An 18861-nucleotide genomic window follows, 5' to 3' on the forward strand; every position below is an offset into this window, starting at 1 on the left:
GGACTCATCTCTATTCAATTATAAGCTTCTTGAGGACAGGAAGTTCGCCCTCCCAAGAAACGGAGATCATGCTTTGCCCCAATAGGAACCTAGGAAATCTTTCTTCGTGAGTAAAGGAATGAACACCATTAAAGTGAGCCCATTTTAAAAATAACTCGGACCCGGGAGTTGATGCTGACTCTCGTGGAAACACAGGCCTGAATGAACTGCAGGAGGGGAAAGACAGGAGAGAAAGAAACATTGGAAGTGTTAGAAGCAAGCACAAATGCTTGTCTCCTGAGATGACAGCAAAGTTCTTAATGGAAGATGATCATAATCAATAGAGCCAGACAGCTGATTTACATAATGGAATCAAGCTGAAGTGGTGGTCCTCCTCTGCAGGCTGACGCCTGGGGGAGGTTACAGCCAGGGAAGCCGGGCCACTCCACAAGTGCCCCTGCTGGGGCTCACCAACATGTTCCCCATCAACAAACCACAGGAAAGCTCCGTGAGCAGCCGCCCCAGCCCGGATGCTGGAGAGTGGCGGTGGTGCTGCTGCCGCCGCCGCCGTCACTGCCACTGGGCAGATACGCAGCCAGGGGTCTGACCGCACCAAGTGCTCTCAGGAGCCTGGGTCTGGCTAGGGATGAGAAGCGGAGAGTGAGGGCTGGGAGGTGGCAGGACTCGCAAGAAGCTGCAAACCAAAACAAAAAATCCAGGCAGAGGAGGAGAGAAAGTGTGAGCTGGAGCCAAGACCTCAGGCCAGGTGGCACTGGAGGAGATGTCATCACTGGTAAAGGAGGACCTGGAGAAGAAACTGTTTAAGCCACTCTCGCAGAATCTGTACGAATTTATCGAAATAGAGTTTTCAGTCCAGGATAGGTATTACCTCTGTGTGTCAGGTAATCTGTTTTTTTTCTGTTAATATTTCAAAATGTAAATAACCCCAAGAGGCTTGGGTGGTAGAGGGACATTTTGGGGTATTTCTTTTCCTTTGCAGTGACGGCACAGGTTATCATCTTGTGATGGAATTCTGCCACGATTGAGAATTTGGATTCAAGTACTAAAAGGGAAGACAAAAAATTCTTGTATTTAGAATGTTTTGGTTAATTGTTCAGAAATGAAACTGGGCACGTACTTTTCCTGATTTGATTATTTAGTCTCCAATCTTTTATTTAATTCACTTGCATGGTATGCAATTTTATTGCGTTAAGAGCTCGTTTTAAAAAATTCAACAGAGAGCTAGCTCTCTGTATATTTTTAAACATATTGGATAATTGAGCTATACAGCTCTATTTCCAGACGTTCTGGACAACCAGGGTTCTTTCTTTTCATGCTAGGAAGGAAAAAAAGACCTGAGATTTGTATCCGAGGCTTAATTAGACTTCCTGGTGGCTTGTTTTGAAAAGAGAAATGATCTTTTAAAAATTCTTTCTCACAGAAATGATATTTTAATGGTAGAAATTAGTTCATGAAGATGGAAGTTTAAGGATAAAGAAATGTTCTCTGAAGTATTTAACTAAAATAAAGATTTTCACTCATATTTTAAAATTTAAAAATTCATGAAATTGGCCCATGGTTTACCTAACCTGTAACTTTTGTGCTGAATTTAGACAGACATGCTTGTGCCATTATTGAATTGAAGAGACAGCATTTGCTTTTCCCAATCCATGTTTTTTCATAGTTTTCAGGGGCTTAGGAGAAAGGAGCTTAGAAATTCTAAGTTTTCATTGCAGACTTTGCTTCCTAAGGCACACCATTCACCATGGTCAGAAAAGTTGTTATAATCCCCTTCCCGTTAATTTGCTTAGAAGAACTTTTAAAAGTTGTCAAGAGGGAGGACTGGAAGGAAAGTAGAATATCTTTAAGTAAAGTGCTAAGAATTCTTTAAAATTCTATAATTCCTATTAAGTATGCTAATAGCTACTTAATAAGAATAGCAACATTTATCTAAACTTTACCTAGTGTATTTTGCTGTCTAAATTATAAGTGGCATATCAGCTTGGCATATCAGCAAGGGAAAAATCAAATTACAGAAAAAGGCAAAAAGAAACAGTTTTATAAACTGTATTATATTTAAACCATCAAATCACTGTATCTTAAAGTATTTTGACTTAAGATATTAGAGAATGTGCTTATTCCAACGTTAAAAATCTAATAATTTTATGCCTATTAAAATCCTACTTTATAAAGCCAATTATTCATCACATAACATTAGTGTATAAGTCTTTTTAAAGAAAAACTTATGAAAAATAAAATAATCACAATAATGCATATTATTTACCAGGGATTATTTATATCTAATTTATCATACGTTTATTAACGCACCCTCCAATCATATAATTAAATAAACTTGTCCTATCTAGCATCGGGGGGGGAGCTCCCAGAATTAAATTTTTGTAAAGGAGTGTGTTTTTTTTTCCCCAGCATCCTCAAGTTCCAAGAAAGCCACCCTGGGCTGAGGTCACTTGCTGTCTTTTTCCTAAATGGCAGGAACCCTTTTAACTAGGATTGTAATGTCAAGGGGTTGGGATATTATCCACGTGTGTGAAAACAACCTCTTTAGGGTTCAGGGTTCTCACCTGGAAAACAACCAAGTAAAGGAAGTGATCTCTTTCATTAGTAAAATTCAATGGTTCTGTCAGGTAAGAAGCAAGGAAAAAACAAGTTTTCTCAGACATGAGAAGACCAGATTGTGATACTCGAGGTAGAGGTTACACTTATAAGCTATGTCACTGACTAGCTTCATATCCTGTCAATTTGAGAGCACTTTTCCCCCAAGCAGCATCTTTTCTTTTTTTTGTTTTTTTTTTTTTGTTTGTTTGTTTTTGTTTTTGTTTTTTTGGCCACACCCGTGGCATGCAGAAGTTCCTGGGCCAAGGCTGAAACCTGCACCACAGCAATGACGCCACTGAACCCCCTGGAACAGGGAGCTCCTGCTGCATCTCCTTATGACCATTTCAAATGCATTCAGACAGAAAGACTTGAAAATAATGTCCATGTGAGGCCTGCCATGTCTGACTCCAGCTGTTTTACTCAGAAAAGTTCCCTTGCCGGGAACAAACAGGCCACCTCGAAGTTCTGGAGGTAGGTGGTGGCCACCGTCTGAGTGGTGGCCACCCTCTGGGAGTAAACAGGCACAGCTATGGTCTCCTCTTTATCTCCCACAACCCAGCCATTCTCAGTTTGTGAGAATCAAGAGTCTAGAGTAGTCAAACCCCATCATGCATTTTTCAGACTAATGAACACATGTTTAAAGTTAAACCTTGAGTTTATCTGAGCAGAGCTGTGGGGTCTCACACGCAGACAACTGGGATTCCTGTCACCTTGCTGCTCTATGGTCCACGCTCTGCAGTTTGCTAGGATGTACACTGGGGACTTCCTGGCACCTCAATCCCCTCCAACCTCCAGGTTTACACGGTCATTTCCCCTTGGAAGTAGCTTCCCTGAGCCCAGGGCACCACTGTCCCTGGCAGTTAACAGTAGCATCTTCTTATGAAGAAGGAGGGGCTGTATTATGTGCGGGAACAAGAAAGGGACAAGTCACTTGTGCGATGATGAAAACGCAGGTGAGCTAAAGAAATTCTCAAGGATTTGAAACCGCATAGGAGGCGTTGGCCATAAGTGGCAGGAGGAAGCAGGCGTGCTGTAACGGCCCTCGGAGTGCTAACAGTCAGGCCTCTGTTGTGAAGCAATTTGTCCTCACCCACCCACTAGCTGTGAGATATGGGACAGCAGTCTGGCCTCGGTGTGGACCCTCTGAGACAGAAATACTAACACCTACATCTGTACCTAGCACTCTCCTGCCAGATCCTAACTAGGAAAAAACAGACCTGATAAACTCCACTCCAAATAGATAAAGGTAGGATTGCATCGCTAAAATACACAGAAAAAATGTATCTATTGTGAAAATATATGCTAAAGTATATATATATAAATAGTATATACTGAAATAAATATCTCAAAAATATAAGTAAACATAGAAGTATGTATATTTATATATTATATATTTTAGAAATAAAAGTTGTATACATATTCAGAAAGGATACAGGTTTTTTAAGTATTCTCATGTTTAGAAAAACACTCCCCATTCATAGAAGTTAATTTGAAAATAAATGGCATTTGCTAAAATTATGAAAATAGTATGCATAAATTCTCTCTACGTATTACATTTTGATGCCAACAGAGAACTTCTCTGTGAACCATAGAACCGAATAGTTTTGTCAAATCACTTATAACAATAAGAGTGTTAAATAAGGAAGAAAAATGTTAACAATAAGAGTGTTAACAAGAAAAAGAAACCAAACACTAGAGACTAGGTGGTGTCTAAACCACAGGCGCTAACCCCTCACACTTCTGGAGGCTGGGCGACCAAGGTGTTGGTGCGTGTAGAGTCCGTGGTGGGGATCGGCCTCCCTGAGGTCACCTAACCTTGCAGGCAGAAAAGAAAGGCACCTCCCCAGGGTCTCTTATAAGGACACGGCTATCATTCCCAAAAGCCCCCACAACCCAATCACCTCCCATAGACCTCAGCTCCTGAGGAGTAACCTTGCGGGTTAGGATTTCCACATAGAATTTGGGGGAGGGGGACACAGACATCAAACCTATAGTCCCCAGTATAGTCCCAAAATGCATTTCATAAAAAATATTTCTAGAAAATTTTTTCAAAGTTACTTTTTTGATAAAATCAACAATAGCATTCTCAATGGCCCCAAGACATCACTAACACATTAAAACATTTTCACTGAGACCTTTTTCCTTTTTAAACGGCCACACCCACAGCATATGGAAGTTCCCAGGCCAAGGACTGAATCCAAGCTGCAGGTGCAACTATAACACAGCTGTGGCCACCCCGGACCCTTTTTTAATCCACAGAGCCACAGTGGTAACTTCTCACTGAGAGTTCTTATCTTTGATATCTCATGGGAATTTTTCCCTATTATTTAATTTCAATGATAAAAACAATTATATAACACCAGGATTGTAAAATGACAGTAGTTTATTTATTTAAAGTATTTCTGTGCCTTTTACTTGTGAGCTATTTTTCCACTTTTGCCAAATTATATTGGTTCAATTGGCCAATCTCCCCACTTAGCCTCATGAATAATAGTGACTATTTTACCATGATAAGAGAGGGAGTTATAATGACAATGTTTATCTTGAAATTAAAAGTGAGAATAAATGGCTGATATGAAGTTAAGATTGTCATCACTAACTGAAATAGTGAAACTGGAGCAGGTTCATTCTGAAATTCCCCGAGTGTCTAGTTATCACTAAATCATGAATAGATAGTGGCACATCTGATGTTACTGAAACCAACGCTAACATTTCAACTGTATAAACATATTTCTGTTTTAAAACAATGGGATAAGTTTCCACTTTGCCACTGCATTAATGTGGATATGGCCATTTAATTTTAGCTGGCAGCAGAATTCAAGCATGGAAATTACAGATTGGGTCAACTCCAGCCTGAACAGATTTCTTTGACTCTTGGCTAAAGACAATTCTTGGAACCTCTTTAGCTACAGAGGAGACTGTTTTGCCAAATTCAGGAGGCTGCACTGTCTCTGTGCTGCATCATGGTATCAAAAGATTGACTTTTAAAGCATGCTTTTTTATTTTCTTATTTTGTTGTTGGTGGACCAGTGACCATTAATGTAAGAAAACTTGATAGCTTGTAGATGTGACCATCTTGACATCTGGTTCTCTACTCCCTCCCTCCCACACTTCTTTACAGAACCCCCAGAGAAAACTTTCTGAAATGTAAGCCTGACCGTTCACTCAAAGTCCTTCGGTGACACCCCTTCCCCCCTCCATAAACTTCCCCACACGCGGCTTTCAGGATAATCTCTGAACCCCTTCGTCTAGCCTTCTAGGCCCCTCAGGACCTCTAGCCCTGCCGAGCCCGCTTCCTGCCATCCCTTCACCCGCAGACCTCACGCAGAGGATGCTAACGCGGCAGGACATGGAAGAGAGATGCCAGCGTTTATGCGTCCAATGCGCGCTGTTCTCAAAGAACCTTGACGCCTTTCTTTGTACTGCTAACTCCCCAACCCTCTACCACTCAGATAACCTCCTTCCAGAAGCTCCTCTGACCCTAGTGGGCTGAAGCTGGCCCTTTCCACATTCCTATTATACACTGTCCACCCTCTGCCACAGGCACTTTCCTTCTCAAGTCCCAACTCGAGTCTCTGCGAGCGCAGGAACGGTGCCCCATGGGATTCACGTTTTCACTGCCTAGCGCAGGGCTTTGCGCCAAAGGGGCACGCACATATTTATTAGATTAGTGAAACAAACCAGTGGGAATGCAGCCAATTAGCTGCTTGTCCTAACTAGCTGAGGAGGGCGAGTTGCTTGGAATTACATTTTTACACTGTAGTCAGTTTCCTCCTCCCCATCTGCTCCCACTTCTAAGTAGCCAGCGCCAGAATGGTCTGGGCAGACCACTTCCACTAGCAGAAGGAACTGCCTCCAATATCCCGGCCTTCCTAAGTGTGACAGAATTAACCACGCGTCCACTTCAACAGCCCAGCCTGATGGCTTCTCTTCTCTTTCTTCTTCCTCTTCCTCTTCCCAAAGCTAACATCTAGACCAGTGGAAGTAGATCTTTTTTTAGGGCTGGAGAAGCTTGTCCATGGGCAGAACCCCACCAACTTTTGCAGAATGTCAGGAGACTCACAGACTCCGAACCAGTTTTCTTTCCCAAGTTAAGACCATCCCCACTAGGTCCCTCCAGGACACACCTTTTGTCCTCAGAAAGGTGCAACCCCTCCTCCTCCAAGCTCCTGGAATTTGTGATCTAAATCATAGCCTTTATTCTCTTCCTATTTCTTTCCTGAGCCACACTTAACGCAGGAAGTGGCCCCCGGTTGGCCCCCAGTACTAGCTAGTCCAGGAAGGGGCCCTCGGCCAGTCTTCTGCCTCCCCCGTCTGAAGAAGGTGCCTCAGTAAAGAAATCACTGCTCTGCCCAAGTCGGAGTCTGGACTGACTTGAATCATTACCCAGCAAAGCATGCCATGGGATTGTCTCCAAATTTCAGAAATTCTCTGGGCTTTGCATTTCCTCGGCTCTTTTCTGACAGCCGCTGCTCAGACTTCTAGGCTGGCACCTTTTTTCCCTCCACTCTGTCTCACCTCTTCCCTCTGCGCTTCTCCAATAAACCGAGTCTTGGAAACCCATTCACACAGAAAAGCCCCAAGTCTTATCTCCTCTCCTAAACTGTAAACTTCCATCTCCTCCTCTTCTGAGATCGTTTATGGACCTCATCTGTATGTCAAAAGCTAAACTCCCTCTTCCATCCACCCAGCTCCCCCTCCAGACCTGCCTATTTTGGTTTCCATCCAGCGTCGTTTCTATCCAGTGTTGTCAATGCCTCGTTTGAAATCTTACTTAGATTTATCATTTCTGTTTCCATTGCCCACATCCTATGCCTGGATTCCAAGAACAGCCTCATAAAACAAAGCAAAGCAAACCAAAAACAATTACTCTAAACCAGGCACTATCCTAAGTCATTTAGGGAATTCCTGTTGTGGCTTAGAGGAAACAAACCCAACTAGTATCCATGAGGATGTGAGTTTGATCCCTGGCCTCACTGAATGGTTAAGGATTTGGTGTTGTGGTGAGCTGTTGGTGTAGGTCATAGGTGTGGCTTGGATCCCACATTGCTGTGGCTGTGGTGTAGGCGGCAGCTGCAGCTCCAATTCGACTCCTAGCTGGGGAACATCCATATGACACAGGTGCAGCCCAAAAAATAATAATATCCTAAGTCATTTATATAATTTATCTTGAATCTTGACACCCTATGTGCTGTATCACTCTGATGTCCACTTTACAATGGGAGAAAACTGAGCTTTAACTCTCCAGCGATGACATAACTAGCTCAGACCACACTGCAGGCAGTGGCGTCATGCTTTGAGTCCAGAATGTCTAATGCCAGAGCCCACTAAGATGCACTGCCTCTTCTAGGGCCTCCAGCTCCTCTTTCTTTCCTTCTTCAACTATCCTGGGCACCAGTGATTCCAGAAAAACCCTCCTCTAGCAGGGCACCACTGTATTACCCTCCTGTTCAAGGGGGAGAGAGACTTGCTGCCTAGGACTGCGCGAGCTTTCACCAAACCCGGCCACAGCGCTCTCTTAGATCCGTGTGCCTGCTCAGACCCCTTCTCTAGGAGACAACTCAGATCCATCGAGCTCTTGGTTCCCCAGGTTGCCTTCATCTAAGTATCAGCCATGTTTCAGAGGATGCTACCCCTCAGCCAGCCCCAGCTCTGGAGCCCTCACTGTCCAGGCCGGACTCCCAGTCCCCCACCAGAGAGCGGCTTAGACACCACGAGTCCACAGTGGTTTCTGTCACTTTTCATAATATTTGCACACCCTGGTTGATCTTATTGTCCACCGGATCCTAATACCAATCAGTCTATACACTCGGTCCACTTTCCCTAATCCTACCTGGGGAAGCCCAGCTTCTAGTTTCCACTAATTTCATCATGTGCCCCTTTTTCTTGGAACACCTTCAATCATCCCTGCCTTTCCTAACTGGACTAACTCTGAAGCTCTATCTCAAATTCTTCTTCATGTATAATTCCTTAATTATTCCAGGCCTCTCCCTTCTCCGAACTCTTGGTGGACAGAGAGTCTGCTCCATATCGCTTTTCTATCTCTATGGTTATAGTGTAATAACATTGTTTTAATATTAACTAGGAGGGCAAGCCAAAGTGGTACTTTCTAAAACCCCAGTCTTGCTCTTAGAAGGCAGAACAAGCTGACAACATCTCCAAGTGATATCATCCACCTTTTTTTTGGCCGCCCTGCAGCCTGTGGAATTTCTGGGCCAGGGAGCAGATCCAAGTTGCAATTGCAACCCACACTGCAGCTGTGATAATGCTGGATCCTTGAACACACTGAGCTGGCCCCGGGACTGAACCTGCATCCTTGGTGCTGCAAAGAAGCTGACGATCCCATTGCACTACAGCAAGAACTCCAACATCATCCATCTTGAAAGAAAGTTTAAGATATTCAGTGGCCACTGCCAACTCTTTACAATACACCTGTATACATTTAAAATGTATATTTTATATGACACATATGTATTAGGCTTGTCTTTTCAAAAAAACCATAAGTTTCTACAGGGCAGGGACTATGTCTCATACTTGTACCTCTGAGGCATTTGTAACAGTTCTGTCAGGCAAATTGTGGATACCCAGGAAATTCTCCTTAACTCAGTAATAACTTTCAGTTCAGGAGCTCTAACATTAATGTTAATCCTTCCTTTTTTTTTTTTTTTTTTTTTTTTAGGGCTACACCTGTGGCATGTGGAAGTTCCCAGACTAGGGGTCAAATCAGAGCTACAGCTGCTGGCCTACACCCCAGCTCACAGCAACGCCAGATCCTTAACCCACTGAGCAAGACCAGAGACTGAACCTGCGTCCTCATGGATACTAACTAGTTGGGTTTGTTACCACTGAGCCACGGAACTTCCAATGTTAATCCTTCCAATGTGTTCATATGAGACCAAAGACAATGATTTTAAGGCTAGGAAATTATTTCCCTCATTTTGTTAACAGAAAATAAGCAATGATTTCCCACACCTTTTGAAGTATAATACTAAAAGTTTTGTCTCAAGAGCACATTTTGAATACCAGGATTTTGGAGACACACTAGAGAGGATTAAAAATCTCCAACACCACTACATGGATCAACAGTAGCTGTGTTGCAAGCACTTCTACATCAAAAATCTCACAGCAGCTTTAGGAGAAAGTGCACAGTAGTATTTGAATGGTGCCTCAACACTGATTTGCTGTGTGAGCAGAACTGTTTACTTGCCTGACCTCATTTTCTTCTATTGTCATAAATTAAAATTCCAATTTGTTCTGGTAAACACTTTGGCACTGGTTGTATGCTAACACTAAGCCTCTTATTTCCTGCCCTGAGCTGAACTCCATTTTCCACCACAAAGCTCATAGCTGAAAGCACATAGCTCGGGGTTCCATCTGACAGACATCACTGCGGCTGTACATGACCACAACTGTAGCAAAAATAAAGTTCACACACTGAGCAGATTGGAGGGGATACTTACTGAAGGTTCAGATACCTCAGGGTTCACACCTGGAGTGTACGTATAAAGTATGCTCAAGCTCACTATACGAGAAGGAGGTGCATAAATACTGAAAAGTATGACTTGATGAATAATTGATTATCTTCTAAAAGTCTATGTAAACTAAGTGTTCTTCTGTCCTACAGTGACCAAAAATGAAGAAGTAAAAATCATTATGGTGAAACACTACAGAGTAGGTTTAGATGAAAAATACGAAGTAACGAAAAAGTGGTCTTTGAACGATCTGCAGATGATCGATGGAAAAGAAGCAGATACAGTAAGTGTCATTTTTATAAGGGAGCTGTGGGATCAATATGCTGGAGGCCTTATTTTCAATATCCTACTTCATGTATTTCTGGCACGTGCTAAGTGTGAAGATGACATATTGTTCTTAAGTGGTATGGTTTAATCTGCCAGGACAACCTGCTGGTTTGTTTGTCCTGTTTTTATGAGTTTAAATTTGAATTTCACCTATTAGATTTAAAAGCATCTTTCCCAAGAGCTTCTTAGCAGGTGAAACACAATTGTACAGTCAGGTCTGAAACTTTAAACAGCTGACTTTCCTACCAGTCCTCACTCTGAAGCCCAATTTCTTCTTCCAGTTGTGGGGATTCCTTCCTTCATCTTCAAATTTTACTGTCAGTTAAACAGCTGACCTTCCAGAAGGATCCAAACCTCCTGGAAGTCCTACAGTCAGTGTAGAAGGTGGGAGAAGGGTGTATACGTTTATCTCTCCACATAAACTTGAACTCTCCTCCTGGTAGGGAGCTCATTACCACGTGAGGAAATCCATTCCATCTGTGGATTGCCACCCTTTATTTTCACATTTCCTATCTCTGTTTAACCAGACTCTGCTTCACCACGACACCCACCCATCCATCTTAGCTCTGCCATTTGGAGCAAACCCTCCTTTCACATAGCAGCCCTTCCAATATTTGAAGACAATATAATGTCCCCTCAAGTTTGTTCTTTTCTAGGTTAAGTGTACCCATTTCATTCTTTAAACAGCATTCACCCCAAGGCCCAATAAGATGACAGGACCGGACAATTGAAACACTGCTGCAATTTCTCCTATGTTCCTTCCACACCCTTCTCTAATTGCCATTTTCTCTCCTTGGAGATGCTTTGGGTTTTTTTTTTTTTTTTTCAGAATTATATACTATACTTTAGTATACTATACTGTGGCCAGTTTGTATTTCCTTGATCTGAATTCCTTATTTCTACTAAACACTTAACTCAGACCTCAGGTCTTTGGGGCATAAAATGACGTTTAACCAGATCTGCCACATTCCTTTTATGGACACAGAATAAAATCCAAATAAAGGCCCAGGGGAGCCGACTCCTTTATCTCTGGTCATTCCTCCTTAAACTTCACGCAGCCACAGTGCTTCACTACTGACTCTTGGGGCTCAGAATGCCTGACCACCCCAGCCCCCAGCCCTGCCCCCACTCCCAGCCCCCACCCCCACCCCCAGGGCTAAAGTCCTCTCGTGTCCTCTGCCCCATGGCCTACTGCATCGTGGAGTAAGTACTCCGCAAACTGCCAATGTTGGCTTACTCTGTCTCCATCTGGATGGACAGCTCCTAAAAACCTGCAACAATGACTTTTCATCTTTTACTGCAGCCTTCTGCCTGATAGATATCAGGCGCTCGATAAATATTTCTGTTACTGTTGGATGAATTAGAATTTAAACTCACTTATTATTTTGGCCACACCCATGGCATGTAGAAGTTCCCCAGGGATCGAACCCATGCCAAAGCAGTGACCCACACCACAGCAGTGACAATACTGGATCCTTAACCACAAGGCCATCAGGGAACTCCAAAACTCATTTATACGTAATCCTACTAAATGCCATAGTTTGGCCTGTTGCTCCCAGCTACCAAATCTACATTTTGATTTTTTATTGTTCACTGCAGTCAGATGCAGATTAAATGAGCACCGGTCAATAATAAAAGACGATGAAGCAGGCAGGACTACGTGCACGCCTCTAGGTAATTGACAAGTTATCATTACTACCACTATACCTACCACTACTAGTATACCTGCTACCAGTTCACACTCAGGAAATTCTTTTCAGGTGCCAGAAACCACACAAAGTTCTTTCCATATATAATTTTACATAATTATCACAAAACTTTGTTAGACTCCTGATTTACAGATGAGGAAAATGAGACTTAAAGAGATTAACTGATTTGCCCAAGGTCAAACAACTATTCAGCGATGAAGCTACACTTTACCTAGAAATCTGTTAATTTGTCTTCTTTGGCCTGGTGGTTTACCATCTCACAGCTTCATGTATTTAGTCATTTACTGAGAACGTACGGCATGCCAGGCCCGCCAGGCTCTGAGGACACAGTGGTGTTACGTGGATATAAGCACTTAATTCTGCCTTACGGACTTACTTATCTAATCTTGTTAACGACCTGGGTTTTGGCCTTCCTTAATCAGTAGAAACTGCTAAGAGGCCAAACAACAAAGTCAGGCAAGGCTTTATTTTGAGGCCCCTGCTCCGTTGGGACATGACCACAAGCAGCAGCTTCCCTTGCCTGCTCCATGGGGACAAGCTGGTTCCTTATATTGAGGGGGGCTGGAGGGGTGGCCTCAGTGGTCTGCCCCCCTCCCCTGGTTGCATGCAGGGGGGTGCAAGTCCCCCACTTTAGCTCTCAGCTCTTCAGAAGTGGTCTTTTTGAGGGTTTGTGTATCCTGTTGTACATAATTTGCCCAAACTGCATGCACACAGCTTGTTTGTTTGTTTGGTGCCTTACAGTTCTCTGCACTTGGCTGCTGGAGGAAGTGTTTGTCCAGGTGTCAGCACTGCAGCCACTGCAGTGGAGAGTCCCAGGCCCCAGGCTGTGTCAGTCTGAATATCTAAATTTTGCCCTTAAGATCATTATTGGAATCAACATATATTATCTGCTATTGTCTTATTAACTAGGAATCCTGTTTTTAAAACCTGGGGAGTTTGGCATGACTTCCTGGTGAAAACATATGCTGGATTTCATTGTTTTCTTTCCTAAGTAACCACACAGAGCATTTTTCTGATAATAGATTCTACCTCAATGTTCGACACTTAGGAAATAAATATATTTTTGCATCTCAATATGCTGGAACATTATACCACCATTAAAAATCAAAAGAATACCTCAGAACAAAATTTTTCATCATTTAATAAATTTTTAAAAAGTTAGCTGAGGAGGGAGTTCCCGTCGTGGCGCAGTGGTTAACAAATCCAACTAGGAACCATGAGGTTGAGGGTTAAATCCCTGCCCTTGCTCAGTGGGTTAATAATCCGGCGTTGCCATGAGCTGGGGTGTAGGTCGCAGATGCGGCTCAGATCCTGCATTGCTGTGGCTCTGGTGTAGGCTGGTGGCTACAGCTCCGATTAGACCCCTAGCCTGGGAACCTCCCATATGTCGCGGGAGTGGCCCAAGAAATGGCAAAAAGACAAAAAAAAAAAAGTTAGCTGAGGAGTTCCCATCAGTAGTTAATGAACCCAACTAGTATCCATGAGGACGCGGGTTTGATCCCTGGCCTTGTTCAGTGGGTTAAGGATCCCTCGTTGCCGTGAGCTGTGGCTTAGGTTGCAGACATTGACCCCACGTTGCTGTGGCTGTGGTGTAGGCCGGCAGCTACAGCTCCTAGTAAAGCCCTAACCTGGGAACCTCCATATGTCTCAGGCGTGGCCCTAAAAAGACAAAAGACAAAAAAAAAAAAAGTTAGCTGAATTCAAAACTTCTATAATATTACATCATTTTGCATAATCTATCATAGTATTAGAAAATGAAAGCTGAATCTTAAATTTTAATACATATATATGCTTATATGTAAGTATTATATATATAGGTATGTGTATATTAGATAAGAAACAAACAAGTACTTTAATGATAATTATCTCAGTTTGATAGGATTACAAATTTTTTAATTCTTTTCTTCCATATACTTTTATGTATCTGCCAAAATTTCTATACTGCATTAAATTTTATCAGAAATCAATGTCAAGTTTCCTGATCTGTATTTTAAGGAATTAAACATCCCACCTCTTTTTTTTTTAACCATTTTGTTATTTTTTACTCAATTTCTCAGACATTACTGATGTCATATTACTTTCTACAAGTTCGGTCGGTACCTGGGGGTGAGAAAGCCGTCAGCTGCATTCATGGCAGGCGGCTAACTCTGCTCTTATTTTCCCCTCACCTTCCGGGCTTTAATTCTTCTCTTTCCCATTTGAAGATCATTATCTTTGATGGTGAACCAGATACAAAAGAGAAATTGAGTATTTCTATTTTTCTCATCACTTTAGGACCTAAAATATTAAATTGTCTGAAGAAAACCTATAAAAACCAAAGAGTTGTTCTTCTAAACATTTCTGTGGGTGAAGTAAAAATATCTCAGTTGTTCTGGGAATTTCCACTTCTCCTCCCTCTTATAACCAAATCCTCAGGAGTCAGCATGTATTTTTTTTTTTTTCAGTAGCAATGATACAGTTTTAAATAGATCTATTTCAAGCCAGAAAATTGTCAACTTTCAAATGGAAGGGAATTGAGATTGAAGGCACTTTATGAAGCAGAAATCAAAATGACTGGGGATTTAGAGACTGACAGGGTGCAACAGGAGACAGGATGACGTGGCAAGAAAGAGGGCTGGGCCGATGGAGAGCATGATTCTTGCAGTGGCTCTGCTAATCACTTCACGTGTGACCTGGGCTTCACCCCTCTGGAAGCTATTATTCACCATCACATTACATTACATTCTAATCTGTTATAAACAGGAGGTTACTGAATGAACTGTGAGGTTCTCTTTTAGCTCTATCAAAAGAGAGAGAGAGGAGGGGGAGAAAGAGGAAGGAAGGAAGAAAGGGAAGCAGTGAGGGACAGACAGACGGACAGACTTTAGTCTATGCTCATGCCTGCTGAGGCTTCAATTATCAGGCTAACAGCAAAACCTAAGCCTCTCCAAGCATCTCAAAAGCAAGAAGGATACTGTCTACATGATAAGAAGTCAGTGGTTTGGTGGGGAAGGTACATAGAGAGAGTGACTGGTGTCTGGTGATCAAACGGGTGTGATTTCCTTTTACTGAGATTTTCCTCAGCCATGTCTTCGCATCTGCAATTGTGACAGCTGGGAAATATTTTTAAGGTGTGACTAGGGGAACACTGCACTTAAAATCACATCACCCTTGTCTATTCTTTTTTAAATGTGTTGTTTTGTTTAGAAACAAGTTTAACAGTGTAAAGCAAGCTTGTATTAACACCAGTATCACAGTCTTTGAGGGCAGATTTTGGAACGAGAAATGTCATTCATTAAGCTCCACAGCAGTATCACAGTTTATGTGATTCATCTCATGCAAACTTCATAGCAACCCTATCTAAGATGTGAGAGCCAAATCCGATAAACACTTTGCCCACCACTACATCAGAGTCAAAACAGTTGTCCGACTTCAAAACCCTAGTTCTTTTTCCTGCATCTTGCAAGAACTTTCCTATTTAAAAAAGAAATTGCAAGCATGTAAGTTGTTTGTATGTAAACTTTACACACCACATGGTAACAAATACGTGTTTTGGTCTCTCTCTGCCTCCTTACCATTTAGGGCAACATTTACCTCCACTTCTCTTTTTATTGGAAGAATTCAGATCAGTTCAACACACATTTGTTGAGAACTTAGTATTTACCACAGATAAGCACCAAGAACACAAAAGATAAATAATTCAAAACCTCTGCCCTCAAACAGAGTTAGAAGTTAGATAATGAATGTGAACGCATTTTGTAAACTGAAAACCACTTTCTAACGCAAGTCATTGTTATTACTGCTATTAGTAACAGTAGTGATTATTATTATTTTAACAGGTAGGACCAAGATCAGATATAATGCCTACTCTTTCCCCCTCAAACATCTCCACTAGAAGCACAGAGCCTGAAGCAATCCAATGAGTCAGTCTTTAGTAATTTGTCAGTTTGGGCCAAATGATTTAATGATCCTTGCCTTTGATTCTTTTTGTTTGTTTGTCTTTTTAGGGCCACACCCACAAAAGTGGAGGTTCCCAGGCTAGGGGTCCAATCAGAGCTACAGCTGCCAGCCTACACCACAGCCACAGCAATGCCAGATCCAAGTCTCATCTGTGACCTACACCACAGCTCATGGCAATGCCAAATCCTTAACCCACTGAGTGAAGTCAAGGATCAAACCTGAGTCCTCATGGATGCTAGTCAGATTCGTTGCCGCTGAGCCATGACAGGAGCTCCTGCCTTCAAATTTAAAAGTAATTTCTTGCTATTAACTTACAGTCAGCAAGTTGGTGATCTATTGATTCCAAAAGCTAAGTAGCCATTCTGTATTTCCCCCTTCTACTACTGAAATAGCACGAGGGACCAACTTCCTAGTAGAGAAAAGAGAAACCTTTTCTCCCGGTGGAAGTCTATAAGTGGGTTTATTCTCTTTTTCCATCCCGATCCATCCTCTCAAATTTACTGCCCTGAGAAGGCTTGATAACTGCACATTCTGACACACATTTTACGGGCATAACTGAAAAATCACAGATGCAGAGTTCCCCTTGGGGCTCAGAGGGTTAAGGACCCAACATTTTCTCTGTGAGGACACAGGTTCAATCCCTAGCCTCGCTCAGTGGGTTAAGAATCCGGTGTGGCTATGAGCTGTGGTGTAGGTCGCAGACATGGCTCAGATCCCACAGTGCTATGGCTGTGGTGTAGGCTGGCAGCTGCAGTTCCAGTTCTACCCTGGCCTGGGAACTTTCATATGCCACAGGTATGGCCCTAAAAAGACAAAAAAAAAAAAAAAAAAAAGATGCTCCAAAAATATTCTTTCTTATTGTTCATTTTAGAAACAGTATGTTTGAAGCCGGTAGCTTTGGAAAGCTCATTTGTAGATTTTGGAATTATGTGTGGTACTAACACTCTAAAAGCAATAAATATATACAAGAGAATATGAGAGAATGAAGGAAATCCAGCTACTTTGCTGGCAACAAACAAAATCATGTCTCTCTTTTTCTCTTCTAGGACAATCCATTTTTTGATCTGCACTTCAAGAAAGTGTACAGTTTGGAAGCCTACAGTTGTGCTTCTAAATATGCCTTTGCTCGAACTGTAAACAAGCTCAATCATGCATATCTTAAGAAAGACTTACAAATTGTGAACTTTGATTCTACCTACATTAATGATGATTCTATCTGGTCCTCCAACAACAAGGACTGCTTGGTCCTTATGCGAATATGCTTTTATGCTTTCAATCTAGTGTGTCTGTCCCTGTGTCCCCTGCCACTCTGAATATGTATACCACATTCCTTCCTCGGTGTATTGTGAAAATGTTCCCTAAGTAAATGTTGAGAGTCATGATTTTTTTCCCTTCATCAGTGACCGTTATTTATATGAAATAAAGTGATACCTTGTGAACTGCAGTGAAATGTGTTTAATGCAATCATTCAATATTTGGGACTTTTGCCTATGTGTTCTTTGGCAGGAGTTAGATGGTTTTGCCTAAATGAGTATTCTACTCAAGAGTACCAAGCAGTGTCTTAGAAGGTCTAAATAAGTAGAAATACATTCCTTGTTCATTCAGGAAGATTTCATATTCTCAAGATGAAAATACTACCCAAAGCAATCTACAGACCAATGTAATCCCCATCAAAATTCCAATGGCTTTTTTTTTTCCTGCAGAAATGAAGTCACTCCTCAAACTCATATGGACTTGCAGGTGCCCCCACGTAGCCAAACAACTGAAAAAGAAGGACCAAGTGGGAGGCCTCACACCTCCCAAGTTCAAAACTTACTGCAAAGCAGTATCCTACTGGCATAGGGATAGACAACATATAAGGACAAAGAGAATAGAATTGAGAGTTCAGAAATAAACTCATACATCTATGGTCAACAGATTTTTTGACAGGGATGCCAAGTTCATTCAAAGGGAAAAAAAAAATCTCTTCAGCAAATTGTGCTGGGACAATGCCAAGACCAGCTCAGCAGGATGGGGCTGAAGAACGGGTGCTATGAAACTTAAGGAAAAGAGTTAACATAAAACAAGACACAGAGACATTTATCTTAAGTAAAAGTGGGAACCAGGGACTCAAGGTCTCAGGGACCAAGAGCGCCCACCTCAAGAAACCACACTCTTTACTGTACTCTTTAGGATTACATCAAGTGAGGAGGGAGTTGCAGGTTCAGGATATAGTTTTTTTAAGTTATTTTAAAAGTCACATAGCCTGTTGCTGATTAAGCTTTTATTCTGACCTTTAGGCATTTAACAATCATTAGCATTTGAGGAAGCTTGGCGTCAGCTATCTATGCATAGCATTTCAGAGAATCCTCACTGTGCTTCCACAAACAGCATGCCTATCTGTGGAAACCCAGGTGCCTAGGTTTGCACCTTGGTTCTCTTTGCTAATGCATATTCAGCTAACAACCACTCATAAACCACTTGGGGCCATGAGGTTCTTCTTTCTCTTATTCTTTAGAGGACATATCATGTTTGTGCAAATGGCATGCCAATCTGCACAGGTCCAGCATGCCTAGACCAACACATTATGTCTTCATTCAGCTGACCCTATGAATAACTTATGCCTTTAGGTCTTTGTTCTTAAGCTTAAGTCATTTACCATCACTGTGACTGTTTTTCAAGCAGGAAGATGGGTAAAGTAAAGCAGGACAAGATGGAGTTTTCAGAGAGGATAAGAAAATATTGTAGAAACATGTCTTGCGACAGGGCAACTGGATGTCTACATGCAAAAGAGTGAAGCTGAACCCTTATCTTGCACCACATGAATATCCTTAAAATAG

General features: G+C 42.1%; 1 protein-coding gene across 1 annotated transcript; it reads left to right on the forward strand.

Moving 5' to 3' along the window:
* LOC106504669 (exocyst complex component 1-like) lies at window positions 563-17480 on the forward strand. Its single transcript, XM_013978738.2, has 3 exons — window positions 563-881; window positions 10220-10350; window positions 17089-17480. The coding sequence occupies exons 1-3, from the start codon at window positions 761-763 to the stop codon at window positions 17353-17355; spliced, it is 519 nt and encodes a 172-aa protein (XP_013834192.1). The 5' UTR covers window positions 563-760; the 3' UTR covers window positions 17356-17480.

The sequence above is a fragment of the Sus scrofa genome, chromosome 8, assembly GCF_000003025.6.
Source record: "Sus scrofa isolate TJ Tabasco breed Duroc chromosome 8, Sscrofa11.1, whole genome shotgun sequence".
In the NCBI taxonomy this organism is placed as follows: Eukaryota; Metazoa; Chordata; class Mammalia; order Artiodactyla; family Suidae; genus Sus; species Sus scrofa.

What these genes read in the sequence shown, in the direction of transcription:
- LOC106504669 (XM_013978738.2), top strand. Translation starts at nt 761, where the DNA reads ATGTCATCACTGGTAAAGGAGGACCTGGAGAAGAAACTGTTTAAGCCA. An exon ending in GTATTACCTCTGTGTGTCAG is followed by an intron (nt 882 to 10,219) that starts GTAATCTGTTTT and finishes TCTGTCCTACAG; the next exon opens with TGACCAAAAATGAAGAAGTA. An exon ending in ATGGAAAAGAAGCAGATACA is followed by an intron (nt 10,351 to 17,088) that starts GTAAGTGTCATT and finishes TTTCTCTTCTAG; the next exon opens with GACAATCCATTTTTTGATCT.